Below are 20,966 nucleotides of genomic sequence, written 5' to 3' on the forward strand. Positions count from 1 at the left end.
TCAACTTTTTAATATTAGTTGGACCGTACGCGTACGGTCCAAATACTCATACGGTCTGGAACATATACATTATATCAGGAGAGATTATTGTGTGGTTACCTTCTAATTTAGACACGTAGTCAAAGAGAGATAACTGACTATTTCTGAATGTAGATTGTTTTTGTCCATTTAAAATATAAGTTCTATAACCATAAAATGTTCTGTAACATAGTCAGATAACCGTTTGGTTTATATATATTTTAAATAGCAAAAACATGATGGATGTAATAAAAAATGCATAATTTTATGACGAAAAAATAGAATACCTTTTTTATTTTTCTCAAAAAACTAAAACACAAATTCCATTAAAGAAAAGATTTAATGTACAATGCGGAGTTGTTAAATATATGTAAAACGTAAATAATAACTGAATTACGTTAAAGCAACACTACAAGGTAGGGATAAAGCTGTGTTTCTTCCTGCCAATTTTTTTGGCATGTTTTTTATGTAAGAAATATAAACCTCCGGATATTTCTTGTATTTTTAAAAATATTACTACATGGAGATATAATAGTGGTTTTGCGTTTATAATGTTCCGAATATTTCAACATAGAAGTCACTGCATTTTGAAGCTTAACACTTGCATTGAATGTGGGTTGGGTATTTCATGCATTTTCAGGACGAGATCAAATTATCAATTAATGCAATAGGTAAGTCCTTTGGATTGAATGTTGGCTAAATTTGGACGTTCACTGGAAAATGGGGGCATATATTTGAAAGAGACATACATTATGCTTGCAATAGGCCATCTAAGAACCACACAAACAATAATTAAAGGTTGGTTTTTTTACGTTTACTTATCCACGAATGACGTTGTGTGCGAATTTGTCGATTTAATTTTCTTTTCTTTTTAATTTTGTTATTTAAAACTGATAATTGAATATTGATTACACAATTTAAAAAAATCATAAACAATGATATATTGTACAATTTGATTAGTCTTAATCTCGACAACGCTTAATTTCAATTTTTTTTTAACTACATCAATATGGCTTAAAAATTCAGCTAAGATTCAGCATTTTTATTTTAGCAAAATAACACGTGTTTTGAACGAAAATTTACCTCATCATGTATCATTTCGCCCTTTTTCGTCTTGCTTGATATTTTCAAACACTGACTCTTGCTTTGTCGATGTTCTATTGTTTAAACTAACCTTTATAATGCTTTAAGCTGGTTAAGTGGGGTACTTTCTTTGCTTTCTAAAGTCTTTTAAATTCCATTTACTGCCTATTTTTTTTAAAACATTACACTGATTTAAGTTTTGTCTTGAATAAAAATACATTAAATGTGATGACTTTCTATTTGGCATCCTGTCCCTTGTATTTTCTTTTTAAAAAGTATTAACTGCATTCGAAAGAGAGTCAAAAACAGGAAATAAAAGTAGATTTAGAAATAAAAGATGTGGTATGACGCCAATAAGACTACTGACAAGAGACCAAATGACACAGAAATTAACAGCTATATGTTTATTGTATGAAATAAAGCCTTTAACGATTAACCTTAGCGAATGCATATAGCTGTGTACGGCATCGCTAATTGTTCGTGTGATATTGTGGTAGCATGCAGGTATCGGTTCGGGATATCCTGAATTATCGATCCTCGGTCAGGTTTTACCAAAGACTTTAAAGTCCACCGCATCACGTAGAAAGTTTTGTTCTTTTTCATTATGGTTCAAAGTATGGTTCATTGTCATATTTCATGTTTTCCCCTCTCGTAGGCACAAAAAAAGTTGCATGTAGGTTGCCTTCCTGTGGATCAATCGCATTACGTAGAAAGTTTTGTTCTTTGTCATTATGGTTCAAAGTATGGTTCATTATCATATCTAATGTTTTCGATACTTGTAATACTTGCCGCTGAATGTTAATCATACATCAAGCTATCGTCGCAATTAAACATTATGCTACTATAAATTTAGATAATTGTTAGAACATTTTTATGAGATTTTATCAATTGATAATTTAGTGTTTGATTAATTATTACGACGGCATTGAATTTTGAATATAAATAATACTATCAGTATCAAACTTTACAAATTCGAATGTTTCACCAAGCATTTATATCCGTTGAATATTTCCAAATAGATAAAAACATCGCAATAATTTATGAATTTACAGTAAGTTATAAAACAGTCATGTTATATCATTGATTGTGTCATTTCGGGATGGAACAATTAATATATAGTTGTTTTTCTTAATTAGCAATAGACTAACAAAAAGATATTTATTCATAATATACGAATACAAGTGATAAAATTATTACTTAGAGGGAAATTAAAGCACTCTACCTACATCGTCTTGTCATGATACAAACAAACAAACTAAAGAGTATAAATAGATTTGTCAGAATCTAAGAGTCTCGGCCTTGGCATATATTTGAATAAATGAGGAACCCTACTTATACGATAAACTAACTTTTAAATTTATCACTATAATAATAACTTCTTGATAAAGAATGTCTTAACCTGTCGTGATTTTCAAATTGTGGGTATTATTGATAAAAATGTGGATTTCTTCAACAACGAAACAATGCATATGACCTTTTGACCCGCACTGTGTACGACATGCACTTAACATTTAGAAATGGAGAAAGAAGAGAAAACGTCTTCGCCGTTTATTGAAAGTAGTGAAATAAAAGAAAGAGGTAAGCATTATGTAATTATTTTCTTTGAGATTAACATCACTCGCTAATTATAGCTACATGTACATTTACGATGCAACTAATACATTATTTTTAGTAATTGATTCACATGCAACTAAAAATAATAAAATGAGAACGACATTTCAACGATTCTATGACAAAGTCAGAAAAATATCGGGCTTTGTATTCAAATGCAAGTCATTCATTGGAAAACTGTATGACCGATTAATCATGTTAATTATTTGACATTGTCCTAACCGTCCGCGGCCAAACGTTTACTAAATTAGTGGCAACTTTTGTATGAGTTGACAAGGATAAAGTCAGCCCGAATGCTTGACTGATGCTTTCTTTGGATAAGAAAAATAAAAGAATGCAAATAAGGACATGACATATGCCGCGTTTCAGGTCTTCCTCATAGAGTTGTTACACAGTTTCGTTCACGGTAAGATAAATTGGCTTTCTCCAAACGCACGACATCGAGTTTAACGTCCAAATTCTGATCGGAAGTAACTACGTATTTATAAGGGTTTTCAAATTGAACAGATTTGACTAACCGGTTATTCTGGAAATATTCCGAGCGATTAATCGGTTAACCTGTTCTTACGTTCGTATTTTAAACGTCTTCGGTACTTTACAAATGCATTTAAAATGTTCCTTTAATTCTCATTTACCGTACAACACCTTTTGTAAATATAAAAAAAAACGTAACAAATGATTTTAAGGAACTCAACATGTAATTCCCTGTTAAAAATCTGTACTTTGCTACGGTTTTTTTATAAACAATTTCAATGCTGCTACTGTAAATGTTATAAAATATACCATGATGATACTATTGTTATTTGTAGAAAACGTCCCATGTTGTTGTTCTCAAAGATGGATATTAGCTTACACTGCGTTTTTCGGTTTTTTACTTGTGTATGCTTTACGTGTCAACATAAGTGTGGGAATAGTGTGTATGGTCAGAATAAATGACACATCTGTGTCAAGTAGTCAGAATAATACAGATCTTACATGCGTACTTGAAACAACTAAAAGGGAATATGATGTAAGTGCAGTTAGTACTATTACTTTTACTATATTACATCACTGTATGCTCTTATTTGCGATACACAAAAAAACTGCCGTCGTTTTGTCTTTTGTCTATCGTATAGGATTTTGTATTTGATTTTTTTATCATTTAAATCATGTGGACAGATCAAACAACATAGGGTGTCTCGTTCCAAAACGTTGTTAAACGACTACTTACAAAATTGGCTGTAAACAGAAATGGAACATTGGGAAAAACATTAAGTCGAGTTCACTAGAGATTCAAAAAGAGTCGGAACAGAACAAAATATAAATTTGATTCTTTGTTTCCTTGTTTTATAATTGAGAAGGAATAACTTTCAGGTGCTGTAATGAAGCAAACGATTGGAATAGATCGTTAATAGAAGCTTACATCTATTACTTTTATTGATTAAAGTTGAAATATATATAAAATATTAACAGTTTATACACATTTATCTTTTTTTCAGCGAGCAGAGTTTGACTGGGATAAAAACTTAAGATCTACAATTCTAGCATCTTTTTTCTATGGCTATATTGTAACTCAAATTCCAGCAGGATGGTTTTCAGACAAATTTGGCGGGAAACGTGTATTCGGAGTTTCTATGGCAATATCAGGGTTAGCGACGGTTCTACTTCCTGTCTGCGCAAGAACGTCTGTAATACTTGTATATGTCATGAGAGTTATAGTGGGGCTCGGTACGGTATGTTATATCTTGTAAAATTTGTAAAACTTGAAACTTCGCAGTATATATGAAAAATGTTTTCACAAAAGTACAACTGATTTACAGGCAAATACTTATTTCGCACCATATATCAATGTTGATGCTTTACCAGCAAATAAGTTTAGATGTACTATTGAATAAAATTACCATACAAAGTTTTAGAAAACATAACAAAATTGATATATTGATGTTTATTTTGAAACAAGCATCTATCATGTCTTTTATTCGTTTGAATAATTTTGTTTTTATTCAAATCACAGATAATAAAAAAAAACTGACACACAAAAATCATAAGTCATAGAAAGTCAAACTACAGCTTTTGAATCAAAACTGTAGACTCGCCAGACTTTCTTGAAGTTTTGAGTTGTTTACGAGTTTCATTTGAACATTTATCTAACATGTCTATAAAATCTAACAGAACATTTTTATATAATTATGGCATTTACTTTAATTTCTACTTTTTTCTTCTTTTTTGGAAGGTAAGATAATCAGTGCATAGAATGATTTTTTTTAAATGACATTTTCGTAATTATAAAAAAAAAAGTTTTGAAAGCCATCAATCAATGTTATTTTTTATGATATAGGGTACTGTATTTCCCGCTCTTCAGTCAATGTGGGGACGATGGGCTCCACCTTTAGAGAGCAGTAAGCTGGTTTCAGTAGGATATATGGGTATGTTTGGCAATTTGTTAAAAGTATAATTAGCAGTGTTGTCTTAAGTCATCCTAACCATGATAGACACTAAACCCATGATGGAAAGAAATTTATGGAGTACAGCAACCAATATGAAAAGTAGGACGAAATTATTTTTTATTAGCAGACTACGTATTTGAGCTAGATTTTAGTAACTGCGAGCAATCTTTTACATACGGTAAAATTTGTTAAACTATTATTTTTTTCTGATACCAAAAATATCATTATTGACATTATATTCTTTTTATTACAGTGTATTTTTTTTCTGTTTTTGTTTTTGAACTGGTTTTTATTGTATGTTTTTTTTTACATATCTTTCTGTTACTTATGAAATAACTGTATTGTACTTTAAGCTTCGACATCATCAATTGGTGATTTGGTGGTCTCAAATTACGTTTACTAGCTATATATATATAGTATTGGCGACGCCTTAATTAAAGCGTTAGAAATATCTTATTTTTTACACATGCAGCTGTATATAAAATTATATTCGTTGGGACATTGGCCAGACTCTGTGGTCAACACATATACGTGATGTGAATATGTGAAAGTTAGGAATATGACAATAGATCTAAAATAAAAACGTAATCAGACGTGTTTTCTGTGCACTTACATAATGAATTTTTGTCAGAATTTTCTTATATTATTTCAGGAACTATGTTTGGTACAACTATTACTTTTGCTACTTCCGGTGTCCTATGCCAGTATGGATTCGACAATGGATGGGGTTCGATATTTTATCTTACAGGTGAAAATATTGTATGTTCATACATGTAGACGTTAAACGTGATGTGAACACACTTACTTTGAAGTTTCTATTTTTCAATCTGTTTTCCATCTGTTTTTTCATTGATATATTTAGTCGAGAGTTTTAAAGGGTCCAATGTTATGGCCTCCCCCTCCTAATTAACTTTGGAGTGCATATTTTTATTCAATACTTTTTCTTACATTGCAGGAGGATTAACATTTATTTGGGTGATAGCTTGGTTCCTTCTGACCGCTGATACTCCTGCAGAACATCCACGTATAACTGAAGCTGAGAAAAACTATATCGAGTCATCCATTGAATATGACACACACATACGGGTAACAGCAAATAGTAATATTCCATATCCTACTATTTCGAGTCATACCTTTAATTGCTTGTTTTATCGCTTTTATAAAAATGCCTTTTGGACTCATTTTTGTATACATACGAACGATGTAAGTTTCTGTCACGTTAATTTTGAAATAGCTGGTGATCCCTTTCCAAAAAATACGATTATCTAATTCCATATGCAGCCATATATTTTGCAGACTTTTACAAAAGTCTGAAAAATATATGGTTGCATATATTGCTGCATATACTGTCAGTTACCATTTTGAACATTTTTTATTATATTCTAGTACTGAGATCTCACACATACTAATTTTATCGTTATCTTTAATTAGTAAAGATAACCATAACACTTAAATATTTTATACATTTGATGGTCCTAAAACGCATTTCTGCATGGATTTATTTCATTAGGTACGCTCAAACTCCAAAAATAAAAATAAATCATATTTTAAACCTGAATACTTGTTATATAATCAAAACAGAAATAAAAAGTTCCAAATCTAAAGTGGACTGAATATTCATTTATTATAACAATAATTGTAGACATCTTGGCTTAATCATTTCAAATATGAGAAGACAATATCAAAGGGACAACCATAAACTATAAATAATCGAAGGAAAACAGACAAGACAACGGTCGGTAAAAAAGCGGATAAAACTACCAATTCCTCAAAACCAACGAATATCATCCATTACATAATTCACATCTTTAGACTTGTTTATAAGACAAAGATACCAACTTTCATATATAATTAGACTTGCTTGAGACAAAAATAATAGCATTTAACCTTATTAGACTTGCTTGAGACAAAAATAATAGCATTTAACCTTTTTAGACTTGCTTGAGACAAAAATAATAGCATTTAACCTTTTTAGACTTGCTGAAAATAATATTATGCTATATACTTTTTTGCTGTCTTTTTGCATTTAACGATTTTATAATTGAAATCTATACGTGTATTTTGAGTTGGCGCCTGTGAAAAAAAAATATGTTTCCTTTTGATTTTAATGTATTGTTTACATTTCTTTTCCAGTCTGGGAAGACTCCATGGAAGGAAATAATTAAGTCACGTGCATTGTTTGCCTGTGTAGTTGCCCACATGTGTAATAATTGGCAGCTATATACACTCCTGACAAGCTTACCTACCTTCATGAAAGCAGTGCTCAAATTTGATATAAAAAGCGTAGGTTATGTTTTGAATTCTTATTTCTTGCTTCCATCTCTCATTTCCTTTAATTAGTGTCTGAATGGATTTAACAGAATAGAGAATAAAAGGCGAAAAATGCAGAATAAATTTTGAACCCAATTAAATGGGTGTTTTAACATTTAAAAGAATTATATCTCCTTCATTATTTATAAAGTTTTATTCCCGGACAATTTTTCTATGAAACTCATAGTCATCACTTCCCGCAAAAGAAAACCCAAAGCAGTCGTTATCGTTGCAAGCCATGTGGTGTTAAAAAAAATTTGATAGCCGTCACACTTAATTTATTTCATTTAGTTAATAATGGAAATATAAAAATTTAATGTCTGTGTATTTGTAGAACGGTGCATTGTCTGCAGTGCCTTATATTTGCCAGGCATTTGGTGCATTTGCTGGTGGACAACTTGCTGATATGTTAAGATCCAGAGGAATATTGTCTACAACTGCAGCTAGACGTTTGTTTGAACTTATAGGTAAGAAAGTCTTATAACATTGATCTTATTGTGCAAGTTTCTTGAATCATAGAAATACAGTATGCTGAAAACAAATGACATTTGAAGCCAAACATACAACAAAATGACGAAAACCAAACCCATGAGGTCAATTTGTCTAATGGAGTTGTAAGCAAATTGCAAGTGCACATTATACACTGAAAATAAGATTCCAGCAATATTATAAGTTATCTGTATCACATAACATGTGCAGTATTGTACATGATTAAGTGCACAGTACATGGCAAATTTTGTAAATCATGCAGTTCAACTCAAAATCTATATCAGCCCTCGGATTTCGATTTCTCAATTTGATAAAGTATATCAAAAGAATATATAAAGGGTTAAAAAAAAAGATTAAATTCCAGCAGCGTTCAGTATGATTCAATGTCCGACATTCTTGTATTGTATCTAAAAGTTAAAAGTTGTGCATATAGTGTGAAGTTTAAATAATATTAGATTGGTTCCCTATCGCTTATCTGTTTAACTCTCACAGAGACGGTCAAGGTGACCCAGATACCCGTATTTTTTCAACGGAGAGAATCAGTTTAAAAAAACCTTCTTTTTTCAGCATTTTTTGGTACTGGTGGATGTCTCGTTATAACAGGATTTATAGCATGTGACGACCGACAGTATGCAGTTGTGTGTTTAGCATTAGCGGTGGGATTTTCCGGTCTTGTAAGAGCAGGACACATAGTGAATCATGTAGATTTTGCACCAAAGTAAGTTTATATAATTGAATTAATTTGTTAAAAAAAGTAAACGATACTCTTTATGCACTGTTGATTGTTGTCTTTGCAATTTATTTATTTCTCGAAGGACTCGGTTATTCATTGGCGATGTGGCACTACTGTCCTGTTTTTTTTTTTTTTTTCTTTTTGGAAATTCATGCTTTTCTTATTATAGTACTATCGTCTTCAAGTGACAACATTCTACATTTTTAAATGGCTTTTGGAATTCGCCTTCAAAACTCAAATAAGACGCAATCATGGTAAAGTAACGCTTTTAACTAAGTGATATTGGAAAACTGAGCTCATGTGTCCTTTTGTCAGATACAACCAAATTAATTTAAGATTGAAATAATTCAAGAAATAATGTGTGGATAAAACCGGCCGCATTTGGTAAATGTTTTGCTCATTGTTGAAGGTTGTATGGTTACCTTTAGATGATAATACCAACGTTGTTTGTACAATTGAGTTGTCTCGTAGGCGATCATTCCGCAAATCCTTAAAACTAAATAACTCAAGAAATCTTAAGTGGAATAAAATCGGCCGCAGGAAAAAACAGTAAACGAGGTCTAGCAAGACGATACAAACCGCCGTCATTTTTTAATATTGGCAAGTAGGTGTTCTTCTGGTAACAGAAGTAACAAAAGTTCCTCTAAGGAAAATTAGAGTGAACGAGGAGCACGACCCCACACTGACGCTAGGTCATAACTTGAATACCGCTTCCTCGGTACTCGGAGGATCAAATTCAAAACTGGTAACAGTGATGAACCGGCAGCTCTGGTAAACAAGAGAAATCCGTTTATAAAATACACAACTGGTTCCACAGGAGAATATTTCAACATATGGTCTAACGTAGAATTATAGGGTCATGACCCCCTGTCATCTTGCCAGATCCCGCCTCTGCACTAATACTGCGATAACTGTTTTATTAAAGATAATACTAACAAAAAATGAAAAATATCAAAATGCATTAAAAAGAAATCCTTTTTGGGAAACGTATACATCTTTATGTATACAGCTGAATTCTAGAAATTAAAGTTTTCTCCTTTCTTAGTAAACGTCCTCCATCAAGACATCAGCAGATTATAAGATACGTAAAAACTAGCACTGTCTGTTTGAAATCAGTATCAAGTATTTATATAAAAATGTTCCATCCTCAATTCAAACGCATTCTGAATAACGTGAAACTGCAATAACAGTTCACGATATAACTGGACACAACCACTGCAATATTATCTTATTCTAGACCAGTCGAAAAGTTTATCCTCTACAATAATTGCCATACTCCATTTAGTCCGAAAATCCATTGTTTCCAGCTGGATCCGTTTCCGGTCTTCCTAAACTCACTAGGCATATACCTGAAAAACAGCAGAAAAAATAATCCAAAATAGAAGATTGTCGGGGTAGGTGGATGGTATTGAACAAGCTTCCCGTTCAAACGTTAGAAAATTTGGAAGTGACGTCACAATACGCTAAAGTCAAGTGACAGACACGGTCAAAGTTCAGAATGCAAAAATAAAAGGGGGGACTCTAGAATAAATACGGAATTATAACTTTTATTAAACCTGTATTATCAGTAAACCGATAAACATTATTATATGCATTGCATATGAAAACTTTAGTTTAACGAGTCTTCATATTTTACAGGTATGCTGGGATTATGTTTGGTATAACAAATACTTTTGCCACAATTCCTGGTATGATAGCGCCTATTGTTGCGGGAGCTCTTACACCGAATGTATGTAGTATATAAACTTAAGTTTACAGAGTCATAGCGGCTGTAAAATGTTTATCCTGCAACTATCCGGCACATAACATGTTAGATTTTTTTTTGTACTGCTGTTGCATTGATGTTTACCCCATATTCCTTTTTATTATATACATGCACACATATATTAAGTTTATAATTATGTTGATTAATTCAACTATTGTTGTCTACTGGAATCCTGATTTTAGTTTTCTAGCACGCTTATAATAACAATAAACTGCTTTTCCGTACATTTTTTTTTATGCATCCTGATTATAATAACCAAAAACAGCTGTATTTGTAGAGTTAAGTATAAAACTTTTTTTTTTAATTGCAGAATAAAAAAGACGTACTTTATAACAAATCTTAAAAAGCCATGCCCAAGTCAACAATAAGGTCTTCTTCTTGAAGAAAAAATGTCCGACTGTAAGGTTTATTGAATTGTTGTATGTTGTTATGCATATGAATTAAAGAAGTAATCCGCCAATGAGATAATAACTCTCTAAAACATTTGCCATTAACCTGTATTATTGTTTTCCAGAATACTCAAGAAGAATGGAGAAACGTATTTTACGTGTGTGCAGGATTTACAGTATTTGGTGCCATCATATTCGCTACATTCGTTAGTGGTGAGGTTCAAGACTGGGCAAGGGATCACGATGACCCACCAAAAGAAGAGCAAATGCGCAGGGCTTCTTCGTTTGTTGTGCCAGTACCGAGCTGAAGTTGTGGTGAATATATATCTGTGAATGGAACATTCTTGTTGTAACTGTTTACTTGAAAATGTTACTAAAGAGGAACATGGTTACAGTGAACTAGCAGCAAGGCGTCGGGGTTTATTATGAATATTATCAAATTACCAAGTATTCACTAAAAGACCTGATTTTTTCACATATATTATCCTGTTTGTATTCTTCAGTTTGAAAGTTAATCGCATTTTATATTATTAATAAAATTGAAGCAACAGTTCAGTATTGATTATTTAATTTTTCTTGTTTCTTGTTCTGCAATGGCGTTCTTAATTTTTTTCGACTAATGAATGGTATCGTTCGCCTCTCTATGTTGTATGCACACCCTAGCTCAGATTTAAACTTTTGTTTATCAACAAACTTATTGGCATATTTTCATCTGAAGCATTTACTGAATAAAATAAATGTTTGACAATGAAAGAAGTTATTTTTTTACTTCTAAAACAGTACCAGGGTCTAGCAGCTCACTAATGGATTGTTCAATAAATAAAGCATGAGAATAAGAATAACATTTTGTTTTCCTTCAAAAATACAGAAGACAAGTTATAATTATATAACCATTAGAAACGCCATTAATAAAGAACACAACTGTTGGCTTTCAAAACGGTTTTCGAAAAAGGAATTGTGTCTTTAAACATGCATCACAAAAGCAAGAATTAATGGGTTGACCGCCATTTTTGTATTCATAATTTTAATCAAAACACTAACTGCTTGGACATGTTGGACACCTTTTTTCTACAGGATCCATGTTTCTGCTTTAAATCTATCCTTTTGGTGTCTTGTTTTCTTGTAAGCGGTTGTGTATTCTTTCAGACACCAAAGATACTTCCAAGTTCTATGAACTTAATTATTATTGCCGTTACTTGTTCCAGAAACGTCCTAAAATACTTATCAATCAAGTTATCTAATATAGTATGAACTGGTCTAAAAGTATAATGAACAGATAAGAAAACTGATGTATTCGCAGCAAAACTCAGGAAAAGGTAACAAAAAAAAATCCTGTTCAAACTGTTACATACTATGTACAACATGCATTACAGCGTTTTTTCTGTATCGATTTGTTACAAATTAAGCTAAATAGTAACAAATTAATGGTCTGTATGTAGTAATCATACATATTGGCTGTACATTGAAACATCACTAAGTCCCCTTTTATAATTGTATCCATTGTGACATAATTTATCATTGGACCAAAAGGCAAAAATAAAGGAGAAAATATAATATTTAAGCCTCTCACCTATAGAAATAATATTCGAGAACAGTTTTGAGTTCACAGTTTTCTTTGTATCATATTGATTATAACATACAAATTGTGGGGGCAATTTTTAAGTTTTTAACTAGAACCGAATCTTTACCAGAAAACAAATAGGTGATCATGCTATCAGTTTTCTGAGCACTTCGGTGTTGACATGAATATCAATTATATTTTATTTTTTGTAAAAATTCCAGTTTACAAAACGTTTATTTTTTTTAATAAGGATTTTGTTATCCCAGGCATAGCCGTATTTGGTATAACTTTATGTAATTTTGGGTCCTCAATGCTCTTCAACTTTGTACTTGTTTGGTTTTAGAACTATTTTGATCTAAGCGTCACTGATGAGTCTTATGTAAACGAAACGCGCGTCTGGCGTATTAAATTATTATCCTGGTACCTAAATTGATAACTTATTAATAATAAAATTAGTACAGTGATATACGTCATATTTGATTGCAATTATGATCTGAAAGTCACCAGAGGGCACACACTTTACCAGTATTTTATTCATTTTAGGTTTGTCACATATAAATAAAGGCAAAAGTAGTATACCGCCGTTCGAAAACTATCAGAATATAATAATGAATCATCGTATTACTTTTGTCTTTTTACAATAGTGATAGTTGTCTTGAAGACTGGTTCGATTCCATCGTATGGCTTAAGAAGCTATCCGCTAAAAAAAGTACTCGAATGCAAGGACAATGATTGGAAACGTAAACCGACGCCAAGTGATGACACAATTGTTCATGGTCGGTTGGATTAATAATTCATTAAGATATAATTTAATCATTTATTGAAACTAATAATTAGCATAATCTAACTAAACAAGAACAATCCAGACCAGTCAACTTTCCCGTTTTATGGGAGATATAAGAATTGTTGACCTGCTCCTTATACAATTTAATTATTAAGATTAAATACTTTATGCAAGGCATTCAGCAGAGGAAAAAACTACATTTAAGCATTAAAAATCATAACTGTTACAATTAAGTACACAACTGACATGGAATGTATGCATTAGAAACTCCCGGGCACTAGTGCCTTAACTTATCGCTAAAGTTAGTAGCTTGTGCGCACAAAGTTTGTAACTCGTGCACACGAGTTATTATTCGTTTTTTGCATGGTACTAAATGACTTTACTGTATAAGCATGATTATAGTTTGATCACAAATGGTGTTATCTGTTCTACTATTACAGCTGCAGGTTGTGCTTAAATATTATTTAGTTCGATGACAAGTTCCTTGATGTAACATTTATTAACTAAACATATAAATTAACTAGATTTGTAATAGCTAGCAATAACGGATGGCACCCTTCCCCATTGCCAGGCGAACGGGAGCCTTTTGGAAAATTCAAGTCAAAGAGTGCATCTACACATGCAAATTATAATTTTTGTAAAGTTTCATCAAGTTTGGAGCATTTTGAACTTTTTGACATTTTTGCTGTTTCCATGGTTACGGCGGCCATTTTGAAAATTCTAACTTCAAAATGCAACTCTGTCCATGCCAGTTTCTATTTCTGTAAAGTTTCATCCAGTTTGCAGCATTTTGAATTATTTTGGAAATTTTGGACATTTTTGCTGTTGCCATGGTTACAGTAGATAATTCCACAATTCTAAAAGCAGACATCTCATTGTCTCATATCATGTTATATATCAATACAGTTTAATTGATTTTGGTAAAATACTCTTTAAGAAAATGCTGATTTTATGCATTTTAACAAAGGGTCAATCGAAAACTTCCCCCCGTTTCCCTAATAACGGCGGCCATTTTGAACAATCAAAATATTGTCTTGACATTTAAGCATACAGCTGGGTAACGTTTTCATAAAGTTTCATTCAGTTGGTTCCTATAATGAAAGAGTTAGAATTTTTGATATTTTAGCTGTTTCCATGGTAATCACAGCCATTTTAAAATTTCCAAAGTCAAACTGCAACTCAGCACATGCATGACATGCCCGTTACCATTCCTGTGGAGTTTCTTCCAGTTCGGAACACTTTGATTTTTTTCGCATTTTTGCTGTTTCCATGGAAACGACAGCCAATTTGTACCATTCCATACAAGGTGCACAACTTCAGATGTTTTTCCTCATTATAGTAGAGTTCCATCAACATTGGTGCTTTGGATTTCAAGAACTGGCGTGGACACAATGTGTGGAAGAAAAATAATGAATGTAAGAAAAAGAAGAAACTCCGTTGAGGGTGCCATAACAATATACATTTTGATGAATTTCAATTAAAAACAATTTTGCATCTATTCTTACTAAAATGTTCTGTAAATATATTTTCAAAATATGTTTTGTGATTTTAATTTTAAAAGAAACACATAACTACAAGTTCAACGACTCCATATGCCTTATGATGGTAAGTACAGCTTGGTCTGCTCTGCCCAGTATGCCCAAATGTTCATCTTCGGAAAGAGAATGAGCAATGACAATAGCAGTCTTAGAACTTCCTAATGTCAATCTTCCGTGTCCTTTCTTTATAGTGTATACAATTTTCTTATCGTCTTCTTTTAAGAAGACATATTTACAATCTTCAGCTACCACACCACTTTCGATAAATTGGGAAAAATTCTTAGAAGCAAAACATTTTGCAATATTTGTTGCCTCAGCCTGACTTAATTTTAACGCTTTTGAATGACTATCTGTGCTCAATTTTTGTCCGTTTTCGATACCTATGATACATGCCTTATCAATGTGACTGTTCCCACATCCTGAATTTGACCTAGATATCAAATCATCAATATATTCATCCCACGACGCTGTTGTCATTCTCTATAAAATTATAGAACAGTTAGATGCTAGAAAGAAAAAAGTATTCAATATTATCAGACTGTAAATGCAAACAATACTTTCTAAAGATGATGCGTTCTTAATGCATCTCTGATTTACATCAATAAGGAATGATACAACTTAAACATTTATTGTTGTAATAAAATAAGTTGGTTTATCAATCGTTGACATAGAAGTTTTAAGGGAAGAGGCTTGGTTATTGAATTTTACAGATGCAATCACTAGTTGGTTGAATTTTATGCAGTATCTGTTTGACAGATGACGACGTAGAGTAATTAAAAATTTTGCCATTTTTACCTATCATGTCTGTTTGTTTTGTTCAAACATTGTTGTCGATAAAATGAAATTTTATGCGACTATCTTACAAGTGTGATGTTTAAATAGCTTACAAACCAGGTTTAACACACCATTTTCTACACAAGGAAATGCCTGTATCAAGTTAGGAATATGACAGTTGTTTTCAATTCGTTTGATGTGTTTGAGCTTTCGATTTTCCTATTGATAATGGACTTTCTAATTTGAACTTTCCTTGGATTTTACCGTTAACACCATATTGATAGAAGTAAGTTATCATTGGAAAACCTAAATGATAGCAATGAAACAATGTTTAAAAGAAAACTTGATAATAGACAATATAAAACATTAAAAAGTAAAAGACGCAGTAGGGCAAATAACTTATTATCATGATAACAACGTTAACAAAGTGCACCATGTATAGTATAAAATTGAAATATATACCATCTATTCAAGCAACCCTTTTTCTTGCAATCATTTTCTGCTCTCTATCAAACTATTTTAGCTGTGTTCGTTTTTGCGTTCTTAAAGTAATTAATTGATGGTTGTCTATAACACAGTTGTCTATCGTTTCGTATGCATTATTAGTACGGCGGCTTTGTGAAACATTGTGCACAACCTGCTACAAGCATGAAATTTGGCATAGACCTTCCTCAACTATTACTCTTTTATTTCAGATAGGGAGGCATTTGAAAAAAATGTTGCACTTCCGGTAAAATCCAAAATGGCCGATCTCATACTTAAATCAGCCCAATGTCGAAGGCTAGTATGTGAAAAGATGTTATAATCATGCTACTATCATAATATTTGGTACAAAACCTAGTTTTTACTACGTTTGGATATATAATATAGATTAGATGTCTTCAAGACCCATACATTCGGTAAAATCTAATATGGCGGACATTGTACTAAAATAAGCTTATTTTTTAGGGAGGGTAATTGAAATATGTTTAAACGTAGTGCCACTATCATTACATTGTGCAGGAACCTTTCTTTGGTGCTTCTCATGGATACATATTTCTTTAAAACCCTTACTTCCGGTTATATCCAAAATGGAGGACATAGACATAACAATTTCTTATTTATATATTCAACTTTTTTCAAAATGTAAAGAAAATGTTGTTTTTTGTGCTGGTCATTAAATTTTTGGCTAAGTTATCCTTAAAACCACTTACTCTATTCTGTTGTAAATAATTAAATACAAAGTTAACACTTCCAGTAAAAAAATCCAATCTGGCATAAATTTCAAAGATGAGTCCGCAGTCCATATCTTCGATGTAGAGTTTTGGATAAATTGATTAAAACAAAATAAAATCACTAAAGTACTAAAAAAAATTTAAAACTACTACTACTATTCGGCCAAAAATACATGTTTATTCATGATCACCACCACATGCACAGAAGGCAGTCTACGGGAGACCCGATTTTCCACATTATTAACGACCCCATCATCCTTTCTTACATCCACATGTACAAGCTCCTGACAAAATAAAGAGGCCTTAGAAAGAGTTTTTTAAAAGGGATCATATTTGTCCCTTCGACATCCATTAGCGCCTGGACTAGGTAGCTTAAGATCCAATTCCAGTCTCGTCCCCCTAAACATCTGCATTAGTATTTTGCACGTTTTACATCCTGGAAAAGACTAGACCAAGTTGAGGGAATAGCCTTAATTAGCCTTCCCTTTTGCGCAAAAAGTTATTTTCTTGCTTCATTAACCATGTTAACCCAATCTATTAAGTTTGTGCGATCTTACAGTAAAACCCCGGTGATTTAGGTTGATCGATCATCATTCTTTATGTTAAAGTCACATCTTCAAATGCCATCAATGTCTCCCACACAGTCTTTTTTTTTTCTTTTCAAGCAAAGAGAGAACTGTATCACATCGGGTAAAGACATGAATCACAATAAGTGTATGTGATCACTCTTTGCCTAATGCATTTGAAAGGTAAATGATAGATATTAATTCATCGTTTTTTGCCCTTCCAAATACAATTTAAAGTTTGTCTACCCCTATGTCACGGAAAAGCGAAACATAAAGACAGCATCATCAGTAAGACACTAACGACTGTTCGAATCATGACTCATTTAAGTTCGTTTTTCACTTCATCAGATACATGCACCATGGTTCTAGTGTCTGCCTCTTAATATGAACTTGGTAATAAACTTGAAATGCATCACATGGTGGAAAAGATAGAATATACTGAGCATTTGTTGCTACAACTACCATACGCATCCGATAGTTCATCCACTCGTGTTACAGTTTCAAGGTATTTTATTAAGGTAAGGATATAATACCCAATCAGCATACTCGTTAGGCCGCAAAAACATGTTTATTCACAATCAGAGAGCTGATTTTCCACATTTACAAAGACTGGTATTGTTTCTCACATCGATAATGTACAAGCTCCTGATAAGATGAAGAGGCCTCACTAAGAGTTGTCCAAAAGGGGATCATATTTGTACCTTCGCCATTCATAAGCGTCTGGACTAGTAAGCATAGGAACCAATTCCAAGCTTATTACTCATTCATACGCGCCATAATATATTGGACGCTTTACATGCTGAAAAAGACTAGAACGATTCGTGGGAATAGCCTCAATACGTCTTTTCTCTTCCAAAAACGCATGTTTTCTTGCTTTGCACTCATTCTAAATGCTAAAATCACATCTTCAAACGCCATCCATGTCACCAACGCAGTTCCTTTTGCAGCAAACGTGTAATCTCTCAATGCCTAGTGCATTTGAAAGGTCATGTATAGACATATATCTAAAGTTTTTCCCACTTCCAAATACAAACCAAAGTTCGTCTGCCCCTATGTCACGGAATAGCAAAACAGCAATGACATCAGTATCGACTGTTCAAGTCATGACTCAGTTAAGTTTGTGTTTCACTGCATCAGACACATCCATATTGATTCTAGTGTAAGTCTCTTCTGTAAACATGTTGCTAAACTTGATACATCATCAAGTGATTGATAACACTGAACATCCTGAACATTTGTTGCTACAACTACCTTTTCCCTATAATTTTATTGAGCAAGCTGCTGTGAATGAAAACTAAAACGTTCTTTCTTATTGTCGTCATCTCTCAGAAAACTTTGCCAATTTTGAGGAATTTGTTTTGACCCTGGATTCGTCTGTGTATTCCCTTTCCCCAAAATGTAGCTCTTGCGTCTAGTAGCAGCCTTCAAACTACCAGTATTGTCTATGTACGCATCCGAGACTACATCCACTATTGTTACAGTTTCAAGGTGTTTCCTAACAAATATGCTGATTGGGTATTATGTCTCTACCTTAATAAAATACCTTTAAACTGTAACAAGAGTGGATGAAATCTTGATGAGTATGGCTGTTGTAGCAACTAATGTTAAGGATGTTCAGTGTTATCCACCACGTGATGTATTTCAAGTTTAGCACCAAGTTCACATTAAGAGGCTGACACTAGAATCATGGTGCATCTGTCTGATGCAGTGTAACACGAACTATAACGAGTCATTATTCAAACAGTCGTTACTGATGATGCTGTCATTACTGTTTCGCTATTCCGTGACATAGGGGTAGACAAACTATGGATTGTGTTTGGGAAGGCAAAAAACTTTGGATTAATATCTATCAATGGCCTTTCAAATGTACTAGGCAATAAGTGTTCACACACACTTATTATGATCAATGCCTTTCCCGGTTGTGATACGGTTCTCTCTTTGCTTGAAAAGAAAAAAAAAGACTTCGTGGGAGACATTGATTGCATTTGAAGATGTTACTTTTACATAAAGAATGATGTTTGATCAACCTAAATCACCGGGGTTTACTGTAAGATCACACAAACTTATCAGATGGGGCTACATTGTAACACGGTTAACGAAGCAAGAAAATAACTATTTGCACAAAAGGGAAGGCTAATTGAGGCTATTTCCTCAACTTGGTCTAGTCTATTCCAGCATGTAAAACGTGCAATATACTAAGGCAGGTGTTTAGGGTGGCGAGCTTGGAATTGGCTCTTATGCTACCAAGTCAAGGCGTTAATGGATGGCAAAGGGACAAAGAGGATCCTTTTTAAAAAAACTCTTTCTGAGGCCTTATCATTTTGTCAGAAGCTTGTACATCGTGGATATAAGGAAGGATGTCGCGGTCGTTGTTCATGTGGAAAATCGGGTCTCCCGTGCAATGCTTTGTGTGCATGTGGTGGTGACTGTGAATAAACAGTATTTTTGGCCAAATAATAGTAATTTTAAAAATGTTTTAGTATTATAGAGATTTTATTTTGCTCTAATCAATCTAACCAAAACTCTACATCGAAGAAATGGATTGAGGACTTATCTTTGAAATTTACGCCATATTTTTTACCGGAAGTGTCAACTTTGTATTTAAACATTTACAACAGAATGTAATTAGGGGTTTTAAGGATAACGTCAAGCCAAAATTTAATGACCAGCACAAAAAGCAAAATTGTCTGTACATTTTGAAAAAAAGTTGAATATTTAAATAATGAATTGATATTTCTATGTCCGCCATTTTTGGATATTACCGGAAGTAGAGATTTTAAAGACAGATTTCTTATAAATTGTATCCATGAGAAGCACCAAAGAAAGGTTCCTGCACAATTTAATGATAGTAGCAATACGTTAAAACACATTTCAATTACCCTCCCTAAAAAATAAGCTTATTTTAGTACAATGTGCGCCATTTTGGATTTTACCGGAAGTAGGGGCTTTGAAGACATCTAATCTATATAATATATCAAACAGTAGTACATAACAAAGATTTGTACCAAATATTATGATAGTAGCATGATAATTACACCTTTTCAATTACTAGCCTTCGATATTGGGCTGATTTAAGTATGAAGTCGGTCATTTTGGATTTTACCGGAAGTGAGACATTTTTTTCAATTGCCTCCCTATCTGAAATAAAAGTGTAATAATTAAGGAAGGTGTATGCCAAATTTCATGCTTGTAGCAGGATGTGCACAATTCGTCTGAAATATGCTTGTAGCCGCCGGACTATATATAATTCCTCTAAAATAGCATGCATGCATAATAAAACATCGAATGCTAGGCACGAACAAATTGTTCTTCAAAGTAAAAGTAACAGATGCAAAAAAAAGCAGTTTTGAGTGTGTTTTAGTCGAAACAATAGAACATATTTTCTGAACGGATCCGTATATATTTAAACATATGTAAAAGTAATATGTTTATGTGCAAATATTTAGAATAAATGATAATAGTATATAAATTGTCTTTACTGTAGAATAAAATCAATTTTTTTACTTACGTTTACTTGGTTTTAAAGCTATACTAGTACCTATATGGTTATAAAGGTTTATCTATTGAAAAAGATAAACTTAAAACAATTGTGTTGCGTTGAAACTTAAGCACTTGTGTTATGTAATCTGATGGACATACACATTATCCATGTATGAGGTCTTAATTATAACATTTCAACATGCTTGTAGTCATTGATTTTCACAA

General features: G+C 32.6%; 1 protein-coding gene across 1 annotated transcript; it reads left to right on the forward strand.

Annotated features, from left to right (window-relative positions):
• The first annotated feature begins 3,525 nt into the window (after window positions 1-3,525).
• LOC143056407 (sialin-like) lies at window positions 3,526-11,138 on the forward strand. Its single transcript, XM_076229497.1, has 10 exons — window positions 3,526-3,721; window positions 4,191-4,424; window positions 5,030-5,117; window positions 5,791-5,886; window positions 6,094-6,224; window positions 7,272-7,421; window positions 7,783-7,915; window positions 8,505-8,655; window positions 10,309-10,399; window positions 10,950-11,138. Exons 1-10 carry the CDS (start codon window positions 3,632-3,634, stop codon window positions 11,130-11,132), a joined length of 1,347 nt encoding a protein of 448 aa, XP_076085612.1. The 5' UTR covers window positions 3,526-3,631; the 3' UTR covers window positions 11,133-11,138.
• The last annotated feature ends 9,828 nt before the right edge of the window (window positions 11,139-20,966 follow it).

This window comes from Mytilus galloprovincialis, chromosome 13 (genome assembly GCF_965363235.1).
Source record: "Mytilus galloprovincialis chromosome 13, xbMytGall1.hap1.1, whole genome shotgun sequence".
NCBI classification, from domain to species: domain Eukaryota; kingdom Metazoa; phylum Mollusca; class Bivalvia; order Mytilida; family Mytilidae; genus Mytilus; species Mytilus galloprovincialis.